Source organism: Arachis hypogaea, chromosome 14 (assembly GCF_003086295.3).
Source record: "Arachis hypogaea cultivar Tifrunner chromosome 14, arahy.Tifrunner.gnm2.J5K5, whole genome shotgun sequence".
Lineage (NCBI taxonomy): Eukaryota > Viridiplantae > Streptophyta > Magnoliopsida > Fabales > Fabaceae > Arachis > Arachis hypogaea.
In genome coordinates this window covers 141893294-141911005 of record NC_092049.1, presented here as the reverse complement: position 1 = coordinate 141911005, position 17712 = coordinate 141893294, and the positions used below count along the sequence as shown (strand labels likewise).

General features: G+C 33.2%; 3 protein-coding genes across 10 annotated transcripts in view; 2 read left to right on the top strand and 1 right to left on the bottom strand.

The window, feature by feature from the left end:
• Nucleotides 1-7999, top strand: part of LOC112798159 (heat shock cognate 70 kDa protein 2-like) — a 200987-nt gene extending 192988 nt beyond the window's left edge. For 5 of the 8 annotated variants that reach the window (XM_072215641.1, XM_072215643.1, XM_072215640.1 and 2 more), the window contains exons 2-3: nucleotides 5091-5466; nucleotides 6064-7999. In XM_072215641.1, coding sequence (XP_072071742.1) covers nucleotides 5253-5466; nucleotides 6064-7787 — 1938 coding nt within the window. In that variant the 5' untranslated portion in view covers nucleotides 5091-5252 and the 3' untranslated portion in view covers nucleotides 7788-7999. Of the gene's footprint in view, nucleotides 1-5082; nucleotides 5467-6063 lie in introns of all 8 variants that reach the window. The other 3 variants (XM_072215639.1, XM_072215638.1, XM_025841364.3) reach the window with 2 other exon arrangements.
• Nucleotides 8000-8809: 810 nt separating this feature from the next.
• LOC112798170 (uncharacterized) lies at nucleotides 8810-11308 on the bottom strand. Its single transcript, XM_025841379.3, has 9 exons — nucleotides 11063-11308; nucleotides 10922-10983; nucleotides 10742-10832; nucleotides 10552-10638; nucleotides 10361-10414; nucleotides 10070-10257; nucleotides 9695-9777; nucleotides 9509-9609; nucleotides 8810-9302 (listed from the first exon to the last, which is right to left on the bottom strand). The coding sequence occupies exons 1-9, from the start codon at nucleotides 11111-11113 to the stop codon at nucleotides 9087-9089; spliced, it is 933 nt and encodes a 310-aa protein (XP_025697164.1). The 5' UTR covers nucleotides 11114-11308; the 3' UTR covers nucleotides 8810-9086.
• A 1465-nt stretch (nucleotides 11309-12773) lies between these two features.
• LOC112798168 (geranylgeranyl transferase type-1 subunit beta-like) lies at nucleotides 12774-15533 on the top strand. Its single transcript, XM_025841375.3, has 11 exons — nucleotides 12774-13111; nucleotides 13282-13357; nucleotides 13439-13497; nucleotides 13586-13725; nucleotides 13829-13884; nucleotides 13967-14043; nucleotides 14151-14196; nucleotides 14366-14487; nucleotides 14566-14633; nucleotides 14704-14791; nucleotides 15159-15533. The coding sequence occupies exons 1-11, from the start codon at nucleotides 12920-12922 to the stop codon at nucleotides 15306-15308; spliced, it is 1074 nt and encodes a 357-aa protein (XP_025697160.1). The 5' UTR covers nucleotides 12774-12919; the 3' UTR covers nucleotides 15309-15533.
• The last annotated feature ends 2179 nt before the right edge of the window (nucleotides 15534-17712 follow it).

The window sequence follows — 17712 nt, the reverse complement described above, 5'->3', positions numbered from 1 at the left end:
AAAAGGATTAAGGTTCTATGTTCTTCCCTCTTTCTCCAGCAGCATATACAACAACTCAATTTTAATTTTCTTTTTTTTATTTAAATAATTTGTTTAAAGTTTACTACATATGATGGTTTAATTTAATTAGAGTTAAATATATGTACCATATATTAAGATATGTATATATAAAGTATTTAATACATGTATTAAATTCATTATTTTTTATTTTTAAAAATTAAAAATTCATTTGCTAATTAGAATTAATGAATACACTTAACACCCATTAATTGAAACATGTAAAAAGGGTATATAATACCCTCAAATTAATTAGGTATCGAAAAAATCACCACTAAATTTTATTTAGTTAATAATATTAGTCAATTTTTTATTATAAAATTATTTTTTCAAATTTGTTTAAGAGTTTAGCATCTAAAATTTAGTATTTAAGATTTTAAATTTAGTGTTATAATTTAAAATTTATTAGAATTTAAAATTTAAAGTTTAGATATTAGAATAATTAAGGATGGTCGACGCTAGTGATTGGTGTCGGCAACGAATAACCAGAAATAAGAAATGAAATTGTAGAATTAGGAAAAAGAAAAAAAACGAAATAAGAAAGAATAAAAAAATAATTATAAAAATATTAGCTAATATTAGTTAAGAAATAGTTAATTCTTAACTAATAAAAATTATTGGATAGATGCATTATTGACAGATCACACGTTTTATTAGTGGCTGGCTGGGGGCCATATAATCCAAAAGAATTTATAATTTTATTAATTATAAATATGTAATTATATGTATAATATAATTAATTATGTTAAGTATACATTAAAATTATTTATTAAAATTAATTGTTAGTATAAATTAAACCATATATGTATTTATATAAATATATAATAAATTAATTTTAGTTACTATTTTTGATCCCATATATTAATGATAATCAAGTGAAAAATATAGTTTAATTATCACTGAAATAATTTCCAATATCTTTTACAAAAAAAAAAAAAAAAAAAACTCTAATCACCTAATTTTTAATTCGTCATAGCTTTCTTTATGAAATCTGAATCTGAAGCGTTCTGTTAAAGTTAGGTATCAATTATCATCGTGTTATTGATCTCCCTTTATGAATGTCCTGATGTCCATCACAATTTTTATTTTTTTATTTTCATTTTTCAAGATTTTCTTTTTATATGTTCCTGGGCGGGATATATAGTACGGATCCATTTCAGAATTGACTTCAATAATTTAACTTTTACGACAAATCCAAAGATTCATGGCAAATTATACTTTCTAACTAATTAATAAAAAAAGAAAAACAATATTTAAAGAGTATTATTAGCAAATCTTTGCGTGACTATTTAATAAGTAATTCATTTCCTTCGGTAATATATTTAAAATTCGATGATAATATATTTTTGTCGAACATGAAAAATATATTATCGTCGAATTAAAAAAAAAATAATGATAAATTCCACAATAATGAGCAAATATATGCTGCAGTGTAATTTTTTCAGTCTAATTGTTTGACGGTGAAAATTCGGGTGCAGTCGACTTCACGTGAAGTTGATAGTTGAGAGCCGTTAGATGAAAATTTAGTCAAATTAGTCAAATAATCTAATAGCTCTTAACTATCAATTTCACGTGAAGTCAACTAAACCTGAGTTTTTACCTTATTTGAGATATGATTATGAATTTTGAAGAGACCATATAAATTCACATTCAGATAAGAGACCCTCCATATTCTAAGCAATGTGAAACTTTAACCAAACACACATGCATGAAGGAAAGTCTAAATGTTTTTTTAAAAAATATCTAATAATACTATATATCACCTAATTGGCCGACCCAACTCTAGAATAGTGATTGTTTGAGTAAAAGAAATGGTAAAATGTTTCATCATTGGAATATAATGCATCAAGAAAGGCTCCACCTGCTTTTGCCAAATTTCGCATTTTACTACTTATTAAAAAAAATAATAATAAAAGGGGAAAAAAAGCAAAGGGACAAAGAATGGTGGTGGTGGGAGCATATAATATAAAGAGTCATCAGTTAATGTGGGGAGATAGATAGAAGAAATAATGGTGATCCCTCCATGCAGCTTGATCCACTCTCATCATGAAAACATGGAACCTACCATCATTTTCTTTTTACTTCAAATAAAATAATCAATATCTAAGTCTTATTATTAAAATTTTGATTAATTTAAGTCTGTTTTAAATAAAAAAAAAGTTATTGAGTTGTTTAGCAAAAATGTTATTCTATATATATAATTTTAAAATTTCATTTTGATCTAGTATTAGTATATATTAGAATAATTTTATATATGCATTTAATTACGTAACATCACTTCAATAAAAATAATTATTTTTTGTTAAAAAATATAATTATTTGGTGACTGAAATAAACTAAACAAAAAAAAATAAAACAAAGGATCTGCTTAAATAGAGGGACAATTCTTTTTAAGATTATTTTTAAATTCCTCCCAAGGTGAAAGATTGTAATTTTATCACCATCTTTGTCACAGTATCCCACCGGGTTTGCATATGTCATAATCAAACGAAAGTCAACACGCCAATTTCAATGCATGATATCTCTTATTTTGAGCTCCAAGAATCAATAAACCCAAAACCATCTTGGTGATTAGTAACAAGATTAAATGCTTTTACACAATCTGTCTCACAAATAACATCTCGTTGGCCACATCTCAAGCTAAGAGATATCTTCTCCAAATAGCAAACAATTTCCTTGAAAAATACTATTATTCTCAATTATTTTCAAACACCCCTTTGTCAACTCCCACTACAATCTCTAATAACACAAGCAAAATCAACACTATCACCTTTTTTTTTGTGACTAATCAACACTATCACCTGAATCAAGATAACTAGCATCACAAAAAAAAAAAAAATAATAATAATAATTGAACTATTATGTAAAATATCTAAACTCAAATATTTTAATAAAGTAAAAAATATTTATAAAGACAATAACTTAAAATAATTTTGTTTAATTTAAAATTTATAATTATAAACTTATTATAATTAATATTACTTAATTATTTCAGTAATAATTAAAAAATATAAAATAAAATAAATAATAATTAAAAAATATAAAATAAAATAATTTTAGATGGCTTTAGATTGATCTTTTATTGTCTTTGAAATAAATTTTTTTATCCGGTTTACAAATGGTGTACGTGTCGAAAGATTTGATAATGGATATGAATTTGTGAATTGTGATGAAGATTCCATCCATGCATGGATCGTGACATGAGAGTAAATGGGAAACATGCATTGTGCATCAAATCTATTTTTAAGATTAGATCGTGACCCTTGATTCCGTAGCTCTACCCCATCAATGTTTGCCATTTTCAGAGATAAAAGCATATATACATGCGTGTAGTTCATACCGCAACATTTTTGTTCGACTAGCTAATTAATGTACAATCAAATACCCTTTTTTATTCGATTGAGGTGATATTTTGTTTGGTGAAAGTTTCAATCACTATGTTAAATTCTGTTTTTGTACCTTAATTTTTTTTTTATTATTATTAAAGATAGGAGACTCGAACCTGCAAATTTTTAATTGAGTATGAAAGACTATACCATTTGAATTATAACTCATTGGTCTTTGTACCTTAACTTATACAAATAGTGTAATATGTATCATATATGTTGCACTGAGCAACACGTTTCCAGGTACCTCAGGTATTTTAAATTAGTGGTAGTTTTTATTCAATTCAATAAGTTAAAAACTAAATCAGTTCTATTTAAAAATTTATTATTGATCAATAAATTGTTATATACACAATTAAATTTAAAATTTTCAGTATTTAATTAATTAAAGGAATGAATTAACTACTAAATTAACTTAAACCGAAAAAGATACATTATTTATTGTAAATTTTTCTTTTTTCATATATAAAAAAAAGATATTTTCCTTTTGAATACATTATCCCAAAACTACGATAAATGAATCTAGACAAATTTTTTTATTCGTAATATCTCTTAATCCAGCCAGTTAAAGACTAATAATCTATTATGAATCTGAGCTTTATTTAAGGGTCTATCGCAAACTAATAAGTTGCTGCATATATAAGACGAGATTTAAAGCCTGACAATTGCTTAAGTGAATTAATGAGCTGACCACTCAATCGAGCAAAGTTGGGTAACAAATTTTTTTTTAATTGTGTACTTTGACAATTTTTCTTTTTGATAGGGGTATCAACACATCTTTTGTTTTCGGGAGGGAGAGATCTGGGGAATGGCCCACAGCCCACTAACCATTTGGGTCTGGGCCTGTAGGAGATGGGGATTTATAACAAAAAATAATGAAGGGCCATGCAAAATGAGTTATATTTTTGGTTTCAACCAATTCTCTTATCGTCCAAAAATATCACCATTTCTTTAGGGCCTGAATTGTCTGACACTTGAAAACTTGCTGATGATGAAGCTGGACTAGGCTAATAGTTGACCCACTTGAACTAAGTCAACAAACTAATGACCCATTTATTTTACTGAAATAACTATTGGATTGGGCCCAAAGTTCTTCTGTTGAAACATTAATTTACTATCACTTTTTGCTTTTACGGAAAGCTAAATAGACCATCGTGTTTGTGATTGGTGGAAAGCCTCTCACTTTCTTCGGCCGTGGGCCCAACCTACTTTGACCCCCCTTTTTCGGTAATTACATTGATCTTAATTATTTAATTTTATTTAATTTAATTAATCTAATATCTAAATAAATAGAAAATATCTAATAATAAACAGTGTAACAAAGTTTGTTTTCTCACATAAACTATTTTAATATTTATATTATATTTATATATGTAATAAGTAATTTCTTTTTAAAAAATATCATTTACAAACTAACTCTTCTCGAATTGGAAGAAGATGTATCTAGAATTTATTTACACAAGTGCCATTGCTAGTTGCATGAGGCATGAGGTGTCATTATAAGCGCGTAGCCGACGTCAGTCTAAAGTCCAATAACTACGCTCAAACCAAACAATACTTTCCGACCTTTCGCATCAAATCTCAACCCTCCATTAACAACCCTAACAAATTAATCAACGGCTGAGGACCCCACTTATAGTCTCACAGAACATTCTAGAAACTCTCCCTCTTATACCTATATATTTACCCTTTCTCCCACCCCATTTCTTGGAACCACTCATTCTTTCTAACACTATTTTCTCTTTTACTCTTTCATTTTTGACTCTCTCTTCTAAAGGTTCGTGTGTTTGAGATTTACGCCGGAAAATTATGGCCGGAAAAGGAGAGGGACCTGCGATCGGAATCGATCTTGGAACCACCTACTCCTGCGTCGGAGTGTGGCAGCATGATCGCGTTGAGATCATCGCCAACGATCAGGGTAACCGTACGACGCCGTCTTACGTTGCATTCACTGACACCGAGAGGCTCATCGGAGATGCCGCCAAGAACCAGGTCGCCATGAATCCCATCAACACCGTTTTTGGTAAGTCATTTCTCAAATCAACACGGACTGTTTTAGTTGCTCTAGATTTGCGTTAGGGTTAGCTGATTTTAGCTGAAAATTAGTTCATGTTTTATCTTGTTGAGTTTTGATGTTGTTTTCTGAATAATACTATCTTGAGGTACGCGATCTAAGTGTAGATCTTGACATTGAATGGTTCAAATTCTTGTAAATGTTTCTGCTTCTTGTTGTGTTGTGAAAATCTAAGGGTGCATTTGGATTGTGTTTTCATTTCCAGTTTTTTCTGTTTTAGATGTTGTGAAAGAAAAAGTGAAAACAGTGATTTAACCTCCTTTCACCTCCTTTTTTTTTTTTTCACTTTTTCCTTCACAAAATCCAGAAAATAGAAAAAACGCAAACCAAATGCACCCTAACTTTGTCGAAAAGGTGATCTGTAAATTGATAAGTATGTGGATGGTGTTGTATGTTATATTTGTTTGTAGTGGTAGAATAAAGATATCTGAGAGGAATTGTGTTGTTTAAAGATCTCATTTTTGCTTTAAAGTTTTTGTTACTTTCTGTTAGTTTAGGTTATTATGCATGAGCGAGAATTGTTAACTAGGGATTGTTCTGTTGCAGATGCAAAGAGGTTAATTGGAAGGAGAGTTAGCGATGCCTCAGTTCAGAGTGACATGAAATTGTGGCCATTCAAGGTGGTTGCCGGTGCTGGTGACAAGCCCATGATTTGTGTCAACTACAAGGGTGAGGAGAAGCAATTTGCGGCCGAAGAGATCTCATCTATGGTCCTAACCAAGATGAGGGAGATTGCCGAGGCTTACCTTGGATCAACTGTGAAGAATGCCGTTGTTACAGTCCCTGCATACTTCAATGACTCTCAGCGTCAGGCTACCAAGGATGCCGGAGTTATTGCCGGTCTCAATGTGATGCGTATCATCAATGAACCCACTGCTGCCGCAATTGCCTATGGTCTTGACAAGAAGGCTTCCAGCGTGGGGGAGAAGAACATCTTGATCTTTGATCTTGGTGGTGGTACCTTTGATGTCTCTCTTCTCACCATTGAGGAGGGTATCTTCGAAGTGAAGGCCACTGCCGGAGACACTCACCTTGGAGGAGAAGACTTTGACAACAGGATGGTGAACCATTTTGTACAAGAGTTTAAGAGGAAAAACAAGAAGGACATTAGTGGAAACCCCAGAGCACTTAGGAGGTTGAGGACAGCATGTGAGAGGGCGAAGAGAACCCTCTCATCCACTGCTCAGACCACCATTGAGATCGATTCTCTCTTTGAGGGTATTGATTTTTACTCAACAATCACCCGTGCTAGGTTCGAAGAGCTCAACATGGACCTCTTCAGAAAGTGTATGGAGCCAGTGGAGAAGTGTCTCAGGGATGCGAAGATGGACAAGAGCACTGTCCATGATGTTGTACTTGTTGGTGGCTCTACTAGGATTCCCAAGGTTCAGCAGCTATTGCAGGACTTTTTCAATGGGAAGGATCTGTGCAAGAGCATAAACCCTGATGAAGCCGTTGCTTACGGTGCCGCTGTCCAGGCAGCCATTTTGAGTGGTGAAGGCAATGAGAAGGTTCAAGATTTGTTGCTTTTGGATGTCACCCCACTGTCTCTAGGTTTGGAAACTGCCGGAGGTGTCATGACTGTGTTGATTCCTAGGAACACTACCATTCCCACCAAGAAGGAGCAAGTGTTCTCTACATATTCGGATAACCAACCTGGTGTCTTGATTCAAGTTTATGAGGGTGAGAGAACAAGGACAAGGGACAACAACTTGCTTGGTAAGTTTGAGCTTTCAGGCATTCCTCCGGCACCTCGTGGTGTTCCCCAGATCACTGTTTGCTTTGATATTGATGCCAATGGTATCTTGAATGTCTCTGCCGAGGACAAAACCACTGGGCAGAAGAACAAGATCACCATCACCAATGACAAAGGAAGGTTGTCGAAAGAAGAAATTGAGAAGATGGTTCAAGAAGCAGAGAAATACAAGTCAGAAGATGAGGAGCACAAGAAGAAGGTTGAGGCAAAGAACACCTTGGAAAATTATGCGTACAACATGAGGAACACAATAAAGGATGATAAGATCAGCTCAAAGCTTTCCCCAGCTGACAAGACAAAGATTGATGATGCAATTGAACAGGCCATTCAATGGCTTGATGCTAACCAGCTTGCAGAAGCTGATGAATTTGAAGACAAGATGAAGGAGCTTGAGAGCATATGCAATCCCATCATAGCCAAGATGTACCAAGGTGGTGCCGGTGGTGAGGTGGACGATGATGCTCCTCCTGCTGGTGGAAGCGGTGCTGGTCCCAAGATTGAGGAGGTCGACTAAGTGTTATGTTTGCCTTTGGGTTTTAATTGCTGGGGGGTATTTTTAGTGTTAGGTTTATGCATTCGAATTATGTTACTGTCTTTATTTTGTTGGGAAATTCAGAACTTACCGATTCATCACTCTTTTTGATTGAGTGATATATTTTTTGTAATGAAGAAATCCCCTGCATGATTTACATTTTGCAGTATTTTAATATCAACTCTTTCTGGTTCTTTCGCTCTCTTGATCGCATAAATTCGATAATCGTTATGGGTGTGGAATAATATAATTTATCAAGAAAACGGGTAACATTACAAGCCGAACTCCATTGATTTGTTATTTGCCAGGAAAACTTGTTATTTGGCAATGAAATCCATGAAATTTTCACATAATCTTAATGTAGTTATCGTTTTAAAAGAACCGCTACTTATAAGAGTAGATTTTTCAATTTTGGAAGCAGTTGCTGCAATTTTGAACTACCAAAACTTACCTATTTTGTTGATAATTATGATTAACCTTACATTTATAATAAACCAAAATGTGGCATAAAGAATAGAAAAGCTGAAGAGGAGGTTGATCCTAAGCACCCTTGGATGACGATGCGACAAAGAGGCCTAAACTGGGACATGTGTTCCACATGCTTGAGGCAGATGATCTGTTATCCATCACCATCATGTTATTGACGTACTTTTTCCTTTCTAAAACATAATATTGAGCATCACCCAATAAAAAACAAGCCACATTTTTTGGCCCATATACTGTGATGAAATTTAAATCTAGAATTCATGCATATTACCCGAACCTTTTACTACCAGACCAGTCATGGTGGCTTACTTAAATCTAAAATGTTAATACGTAAAAATCACGACCAGCATACTACAATTTGGGATTCATATTCATGTGTGTACTACTATGCTTCATTATTGTAAGTGAAAAACAATCTTGTTCATATGAAACAACTTTGGATAACCTTACAAAAACAGGAAGTGCTAAAACAGAATGAAGAATGAGACTACTTCGGCTCCTACATTTTTGGATTAGCATTTGGATAATGGTCCCATAATTAAGATGGATAGCTTAACATTGTGTGAGTGTAACACTGTTAATTTGTGGAACCTCAATTAGTTATAGCTGCTCTCATTAAGCATTGAGCATTTAAGCACCATGCCTACCATCCAGCTAGTAGCACATGTTAAAATTCTATTGAATGGCAAAAAACAACTTTATAAAGCGAAAACAATTGCATGTGCCAACTGAGATTTTCTAGCCAACAAAATTTATACAAATAGGAGCTCCGACAAGGGCGAGTATCGCACGTTTTCATGCCAATCCACTGGAGACTGAAACCTTTTTGACAACCTCATCTTCCATTTCGACCAGTTGACAACAGAATGATTCAACATCCTGTGCCTCTTCCTTGAACATGAACCTGTATTCTTTCCACTGGTACTGACCTATGCCGTCCTTCATGATCGGGCTGGAAACTTTTGCCAGTACATCAAAGCCCTTGCGATCAACCCATGTTATATATGCATCCTTCAAGAACATCGGCAGATCAGTTAGGATGTGTTCGCAAGTTGCGATCTTTGAACAGAAATGAGGGAAGGAAATGATTTGAAAAGATAATCATACATCATGGAGTTTGGTAACTACAATGTTAATCAAAATTATAATCGACCAACAATAGAGTTCATGTTGAAAACTTGAAATGGGTAATAGAGTATTTCGGATCAGTAAGTTACCTTCGCATTGACATTCATGTGAACAAAACAAAAAAGTACGAGGGCTCTTCGTCTAGCATTACTTTGGTTAATCCCATCAATCAATTTTGCTGAGAATGGTGCTACACAAGAAAACATAAAAGATCCATGAATATGTTTTTCTATATAAATAAAAGATACTCGTGCATCTAAAAACCAGGTCTTTACCTAATACATCAGCTTTAGATTTTTCCATATCTTCAACATCCACTTCAAAATCGCCTCCATTGCCATCGATAAATGTGCAAGATCTGAACATTGAATTAAACTCTTAAGTTAGATGGAACACACACTTATGTTTTACTATATACACACCTTGAAAGCTTCTGCAAAATTGCCACAAAACTTATCAGCATTGAAAATTTGTAGAAGCATAAATTTCATAGAAGAAACAAACATTAACTATGGTCACTTTGAAACATTGAAGACTAAATTAGTGTTTGGGATCACAGGATAAGTTATTTATCTATTTATCTTTGCATCCATCTAATGAAATGGCACAATTCAAGGTACACTTTGAAACACGTATGAATATGATCCTACCTCATTTTAAATCTATATATGGAGTATCTTGCATCGTCTCCCTCTGCCAATAGTTCCTTAAGATTAACACTTCGAGATGTTCTATCAGTGCTAGAACTTAGTACCCCCGAAACCGTGTAAGAGAACTCATTGATTGATTTCTGCTCAGATAGTATCACTTCCTGAAGTTTTTCTGCAAGAGACTTGGCCTACACAAAGCTTTTCGGTCAGAAAGGAGCAGCATTTTCGCAAATTATACTAGCAACCTTGAACAATATAGAGTAAGCATAAGGACAGTTTCTCAAAAATTACCTTATCTTCTTTAAGAAGAAGAACGTCCCCAGCTAAAGCAACTCGTGCCGGTAGCTTCAGCATGCGAATAAATCAACAAATCAGTTCATAATTTCTTACAAGTATAAATCAAGCTAAGGCATTAACAGCTTCTCATATTACATTGTTCTAGTATGATTTTCAAATGAAAAATTATGGACTCCATGAATTACCTTTTTCAATGATTTGAACAAGCTCCCAAGTGGACCTGGAAATGGAGTGCTCACAGCAAAAGAACCACGCTCATCAATGATTGTGTTCTGCATAAACGAAAAAAAAAATAAATTGATAGTCTTCACACCATTCCAGCTAATAATCTCTTCTACAATATGATGAACTTGAATAGAGAGATTAACAACATACCACATTATGCAAATCATTTTGTGGAACCCAAAGGAATGGTTGCCCCCTTTTGATTATGTACTTAACCTTTGAAGTATGGATATCACTCTTGCTGTTAAAACCATGCAAAAGAGGCAGAACAATGACGAAAGGAAGTGATAAAGGTTTGTGATTTGAGTTTCTAACACAGAAAGTTGATACCTTCCTTTGGCGTCTGCTTTGATAGTGTTGAGGGAACCCTGCCAATTCGATGCCAAAATGTTCTGCTAACAGAACGTAGCAATGAATCATGTGTTATACGAGTTGAAAAAAAGAAGAAGAAGAAGAAGAAAGAAGAAGAACCTTGCATTTCTCAGCGTATGTTAAGAGCGTTGAGGATTTGTTGCGATTCATTGAGTTGGTTTCTGCCTCTGCAGTGTGCACACCAACTGCTCGATCAAATTACCAGCTATACTACCAACTGCTGTCTACTTGTAAAATGTAAACTCAATAGTTATCATTTGTAGGATTTTATATTGACACATTTAATTAATATTATACCATTATTTATAGGTAAATTAGACATTGTTAGCCAACGAGCTATAGTTCAAATGACATAATTTTTCTATACTCACTTAAAAATTGCGAGTTTGAGTATCCTTATCTTTAATAAAAAAAAATTAGTCATTATTTTGAATTTTTAAATGTAAAAATAATATTTTATTCTTAAATCAAAATTAAAGATGTCTTTCTAGCCAGGAATCGATTTTACATTGTATTCGGGATTGTCCAAAGCTCAGCTTGTCTGGCATAGGTTGGATATTTCTTGTCATCCTTTGGATTTGAAGAACTAGTTCTTGTATCATAGCAGAGAGCATCCGTTCAAGTTCTTTTCGGGACTTTGGTGGATATGGCGAGTAAGGAATAATGACATCTTTAATCCCATGAAACTTGGCCTTCGGAAAAAGTGATTTGTCTGGCATTAACTGGAGCTTAGAAATATTTTTGAATTACAACGTATGTCCCTTTCCTCTACTCTAAATGGTTTTTGGAATCCCCCATCTATTGGTACTTTTAAGATTAATTGTGATGCTAGTTATTTTGGTTGGGGTGATAGTGTTGGTTTTGCTTGTGTTATTAGAGATTGTAATGGGAGCTGTCAAAATGGGGTGTTTGGGAATGATTGAGAGTAATAGTATTCTTCAAGGAGAATTATTTGCTATTTGGAGAGGATATCTGTTAGCTTGGGATGTGGGTCAACGAGATGTTATTTGTGAGACGGATTGTGTGGAAGCATTTAATCTTGTTACTCAAGATGGTTTTGGGTTTATTGATCCACTGGTGCTCAAAATAAGAGATATCATGCATTGGAATTGGCGGGTTGACTTTCGTTTGATTATGAGAGATGCAAACACGGTGGCAGATACTATGGCAAAGATGGCGATGAAGTTACAACTTTCGCATGTGGAACTTCTTTCACCTTAGGAGGAGTTTAAGAGTAGTCTTGAACGGGACTGTCCCTTTATTTAAGCAGTTCTTTATTTTGTTTGTTTTGTTTTTCTTTGTTTAATTTATTTCAGTCACAAAAAAAAATCAAAATTAACAAATCAATCATTTTTTTAAGAACAAAACGGGTATATAAAATTCAGTTAAATTTAAATTGTCAAAGTAAAGTTAGATAATTTTTCAGGTAAAAATCTAGAATTCAAACGGAAATGGATCCTCTCCAGTTTTTTCAACGATTAGACAAAATACAGTGCAATCTCTCACCTTTGATTTTAATAGTGGGACCAGAAATAAATAAGAGAGAGAATGTGATGAATGGTTAGATTAAACACTGCACACCATCCAGTTTTTTATTCATTGGAGAGGATCCACTCCCAATTCAAACATAATACAAATATGTAAAGAAAATAATACAAATAAAATTCATTTAAATTTAAAATTGAATTCAGAAAGTAATGTCCAATTTTACTATTGTCTATTATTTTTGGTAAATAACTAGCATCAAGATAGGTTAGTTTAATTATATGTTCTCTATCATATTATGTAATGCACCTCTTTTTTTCATAATATACTTTTCTTTTAGGATAATTAATTGTACCTTTAATAATAACACCATGTTTCCACTCTTTTTAAGCATATATTCGTCAACATTAACTTTCTCTTCAGTTTTTTATTTTTGGACCTTACTCTTTCTTAAGTTTGAGTTTATTAACCATGGATTCAACAGAAGAATCATCACCAAAGTCGGAGTTATCAAACACTATCATGGACATGGATCTTCATAACACGTTTGCAGAGTTGATGTTCCACTTGCTCCCATCTCCATATGAGTCTCAAGAGATCAACCATCTCACCCTCGCTTACTTTGTCATCTCTTCCCTCGACATCCTCAACTCTCTCAATAGGGTAACATAATATTTTCCATAATATTAACACATTAACATAGTCTTTGATATCTTGTTTTATGTTGTAACACTGTCACATTATTCATTCTTCCCTTTTTCTAAGCTCTAAGTTCTGTTTTTTAATTATGGAAGAAAAAAAAATACCTTTTTTATTCCTTGAGGCTATTTCAGGTCGAGAAAGATGCAATTGTTGATTGGGTTTTGTCCTTCCAACTTCATCCTGGAACCAAAACTGACCCCAACAATGGTGGGGATACAATTTTTAGCTGAATTTGACCTCCAAATTTTGAATTTTTTTTAAATACCTATTTGAAGGGATTTTTTGCAGGGCAATTCTATGGCTTTCATGGTTCCAGAACTTCACAATTTCCTCCGGATGATAATGGGGTAACGAAAATTGTTGGAATTTGAGAAAAAGCTTATTGTTTTCAAACTTTTTTAGCTGTTGATGAAGAATCCTTTTGTTTACTTGAAGGTTTTGCTTCACAACCATAGTTACTTGGCAAGTACTTATTGTGCCCTAGCGATATTGAAGATTGTTGGCTATGATTTGTCCAATGTTGATTCTGAATTAATGTTGGCTTCAATGAGGAACCTTCAGCAACCTGATGGAAGGTATGGATTTGAAGCTCTTTATGCTTGCTTATGCAATGGTCATATCAGTAGTATGATTAATTCAGATACTTATTATTCCTGAGATTTTTATATCTGTTGACAGTTTTATGGCTATTCATATTGGGGGTGAAACAGATCTTAGGTTTGTATACTGCGCAGGTAAGAGAGAAAAGACATGAAGTGGTGATTCTAGTTAGTTAATTAGTAAATAATGGCGATCTTAATTAATGACTGTGTGCAGCTGCCATATGTTTCATGCTGGACAATTGGAGTGGCATGGATAAGGAGAAAGCCAAAGATTACATATTGAATTGCCAGGTTTGTGGAGATGCATCACCTAAGAATGAAAATGAAATTTAGTATATATTTATGTCATGTGCGCTATATTGTATGAACATAAATTTGATGTCTTTCACTCTTTCTAGTCTTATGATGGAGGCTTTGGATTAGTACCTGGTGCGGAATCTCACGGTGAGTTGGATTATTTTCTCATAATTTAGATGTGATTCACTCGCAATAAGGTCTACTGCAATATTGTTGTACTCAGTAGTCATGACAAGAGTTTGGTATTCATCCATAGTTTATATGTTTATTATTTCTTAAACTATATTTATCAACATTACCTGTTTTAGTGACTCAGGCGGTGCAACTTATTGTGCAATTGCATCTCTCCGGTTAATGGGATTCATCGAAGATAATCTTCTTTCAAGTTGTGCTTCTTCTTTGATAGATGTTCCATTACTTCTAGATTGGATCGTGCAGGTTTGTAGTCCTCATCTACAATCTTCATATTTGTATTCATTTGTAATCAAGATTCAGTAGTTCTGTGTTCCTTTTCAGCGGCAGGGAATGGACGGTGGATTTCAGGGTAGAACAAATAAAACTACCGATACATGTTATGCATTTTGGTAAGTAGGTCTGATCATTTGTAACGTGTATATCACCAGAGCCTTGATAATTCAGCATGTGTTTGGTTAGGCTTGGAGCTGTTTTAAAGATTCTGGGGGCAGATGACTTTGTCGACATCAAAGCTCTACGCAGATTTTTGCTTACCTGTCAATATAAGGTACTGCAATTACATCTCTCTTTGCTGTGTAGTGTGTTTAAGATTTTAGGGAGAAATAGAATCTTCTAAGTATATTATGTATCATAAAAATGATAGGAAATGAAAGCAAAGAGAACTGTAGTGGCAGTGATTCAAGTTAACCTTGAATTTTGTTGTATAGTTTTATATGGAAAAAGAAATGCCTAGTTCATATCGGATTTGGAATTCACCTAGAAAAGATCAGACATTTCTTTTCTATTACGAAATGAGGTGGAATATGTGATACCGATATATTGGTTTGCTTGAGTGACTACTAAAGTTTTCTTAGGCTTATTTGGACTAATTCTGAAACTCATATTTTGATGCATATACATTTGTTTTTCAACAGTATGGTGGTTTCAGTAAATTTCCTGGAGAATTTCCAGACTTGTACCACTCCTACTATGGATTCGCTGCATTCAGCTTGTTGAAAGAATCTGGCTTGAAGTCACTTTGTTCTGAACTTGGAATCACTGAAACAGCTGCAAAGGGACTCTAACTTCACAGATGTTTAAATATTTTCTCTTGGGGTTAAGTGTGTTTGCATTGGTTTTGGTCACTGCCTTTTTTCCAATAGAAATTGATGCCTTTTGTATGAAGCTTTCATAGTTAGGTGAAGTTTAATTATCCCATTTGGTGTGATGTGAAATTGTGCATGACTAATTGAACTATATTTAAAATTTATTTATATAAATAACAAGAATTTAATTTTTCAAACAACCAATTATTTATTGTCAAATTAGTAAAAGTAACTAATTTTCAAATTTACTACTTCAAAAATCATCTAATCTTGTTGGATGATTGTGTAAAATTCTTTATACTTATCAGTACATCAAAATTAATATCAAATAACAAATGTATTATGAGAGTAGTACAATTACAATTCAGTTCGAAAATAGCATAAATGTTTTGGAGTCTTTTGTGGTTCTCAAACAAGACCAAAATGAAGGGGTGTATCATGTGAGATATTCTCATATTCTTTCTTCATGTCTTTTATGGTTGAACCGTAATATGAGTTATGACATGATAATATGACTTGGTTTGATGAATATAAGCATCTACTAGAATAAAGGGGGGTGGTAGTAGTTGTTTTTATTGATGTCTTATAGCATACATACATATAAACACAGAGAAGATGGGAACTTCCATCTCATTGCCACTCTGCACCACCATACCCTGGAACCTTTGGTCAGCTGTATACATGACAAAGCATCTCAATCAACTGATAAAGAAATGTATTTTTCGTATTTACTTTATTTGATACTAAGTCGACACACTTTTCTACCATCAGATAATGCGTATAGGTAAGCGACAAGTCCTTAAATAGATCTCAGATCTGCGAAGAATTAGTCCTTATTGTATCAGTTTAAAGAGATACGTAAGAAATAGGCTTAGTGTATGAGAGAGAAAATAAATAAACAAAATTTTCAAGAATAAATACAAAGGAGCCACTGTTTTATAATGTTGTGAGTGCATTATGATTCTTGTTTCTTTCATTCAAGGTTGTCAAGTATTCTACAAAATTTGTTGCATTATGTTTTTATGACTTTTGTCACATCCTTCTAAATTTCAGCTGTCCATACTGCATAGGGCTACAGTACTTTGGATATTTTGTCCATCATTTTGCAGATATATACATATTTTTTCAACTCCAAAGTTTCACCATAATATTAAACATCAACTAAAGCTGCTCTTGACAAGATAAAGAAACCTTTTAATTTGATTACTGAGGAATCTTGAGGGGAGAAAAGGTCAGAATATTCTCATAAGATATAGCTAAGGATTAACCTCTACTTTACTCCCTTTTTACTATTCAACATCCAAAAAAATGAAAAATCACCCTTTCAGTCATTCACAATAACCACAGTAACATACATTTATAAAGTTACAATAGAGGTTAATTAGGCCAATATTTTGTTATTTTAACCATATACATTTATATAATCTCATTGTAGACATGATATATGATAGAACTTAATAATATCGTTTGTTATTTATGTAACTGACTCTATTTAATAGGATAAGACTTTGTTATTGTGTAAAAGTTTTGCTAAAATAATGTAGCAGTGAATAGTATATTTTACTTTGGAATTTGTGGGTAGTTTACTAGTCTTTTACTCCTTCAACTTGTCACACTTTGACAAATTCTAAGAAATAATAATGACTATCTAGCATTAATCTTTTACCTTTGGCAATTGGCATGCAACACAGAAAAAAGGGTCCATGAAAAGTTATGTCTCTAAAGCCATATTTTATTCTTTATTCTGACCTGTGATGATTCTTCAATGTGATGGTGGGGTTAGAGAGAGAGGTGCACCTTTCGGTTCATGACCCACGCGACATATTCACGGGGCAACTGCATCCCATTGTTGTTTAGCAAAAAGCCACAAAAAGCAGTGTCTCTCTTTTACCAAATTTGTCACTTAGTTCAAGTGGTTCTACCCTAAGTCCTGTGCATTGTGCACATTAACCATGTATGTAATAATGTAACTATTTTTCAATGTCTCAAACTACAATTTCATCCTTGATACTTCGGTGATTTTGATCGCGCGATAGATAAAACTACTTCTCCAAAAACTTTTAGTTAATAAGAGGAGACACATGAATAACTATATTTCTAACACGTCTCTTTTGGATTTGCGTAAAACTTGCATAAGTTTTCTTCTTCTTTTCATTTGTCTCGTACTAAAATTTTCTATTAGGAATTAACAAGAATCGAACTTTAGGCCTTTTGGTTATAGAATTTTTGATACTATGTCATGAAACTAAAAACTTAAGCTACTAAGAGTAGACACATGAATGACTATACCTTGTAACTTTGTCATTTTAATCTTTTATCACTTGTGTCAAATTTAGTAGCTTAGTAGATATTACTTTTATCTTAGAAGTTTAGTGGCCAAAAC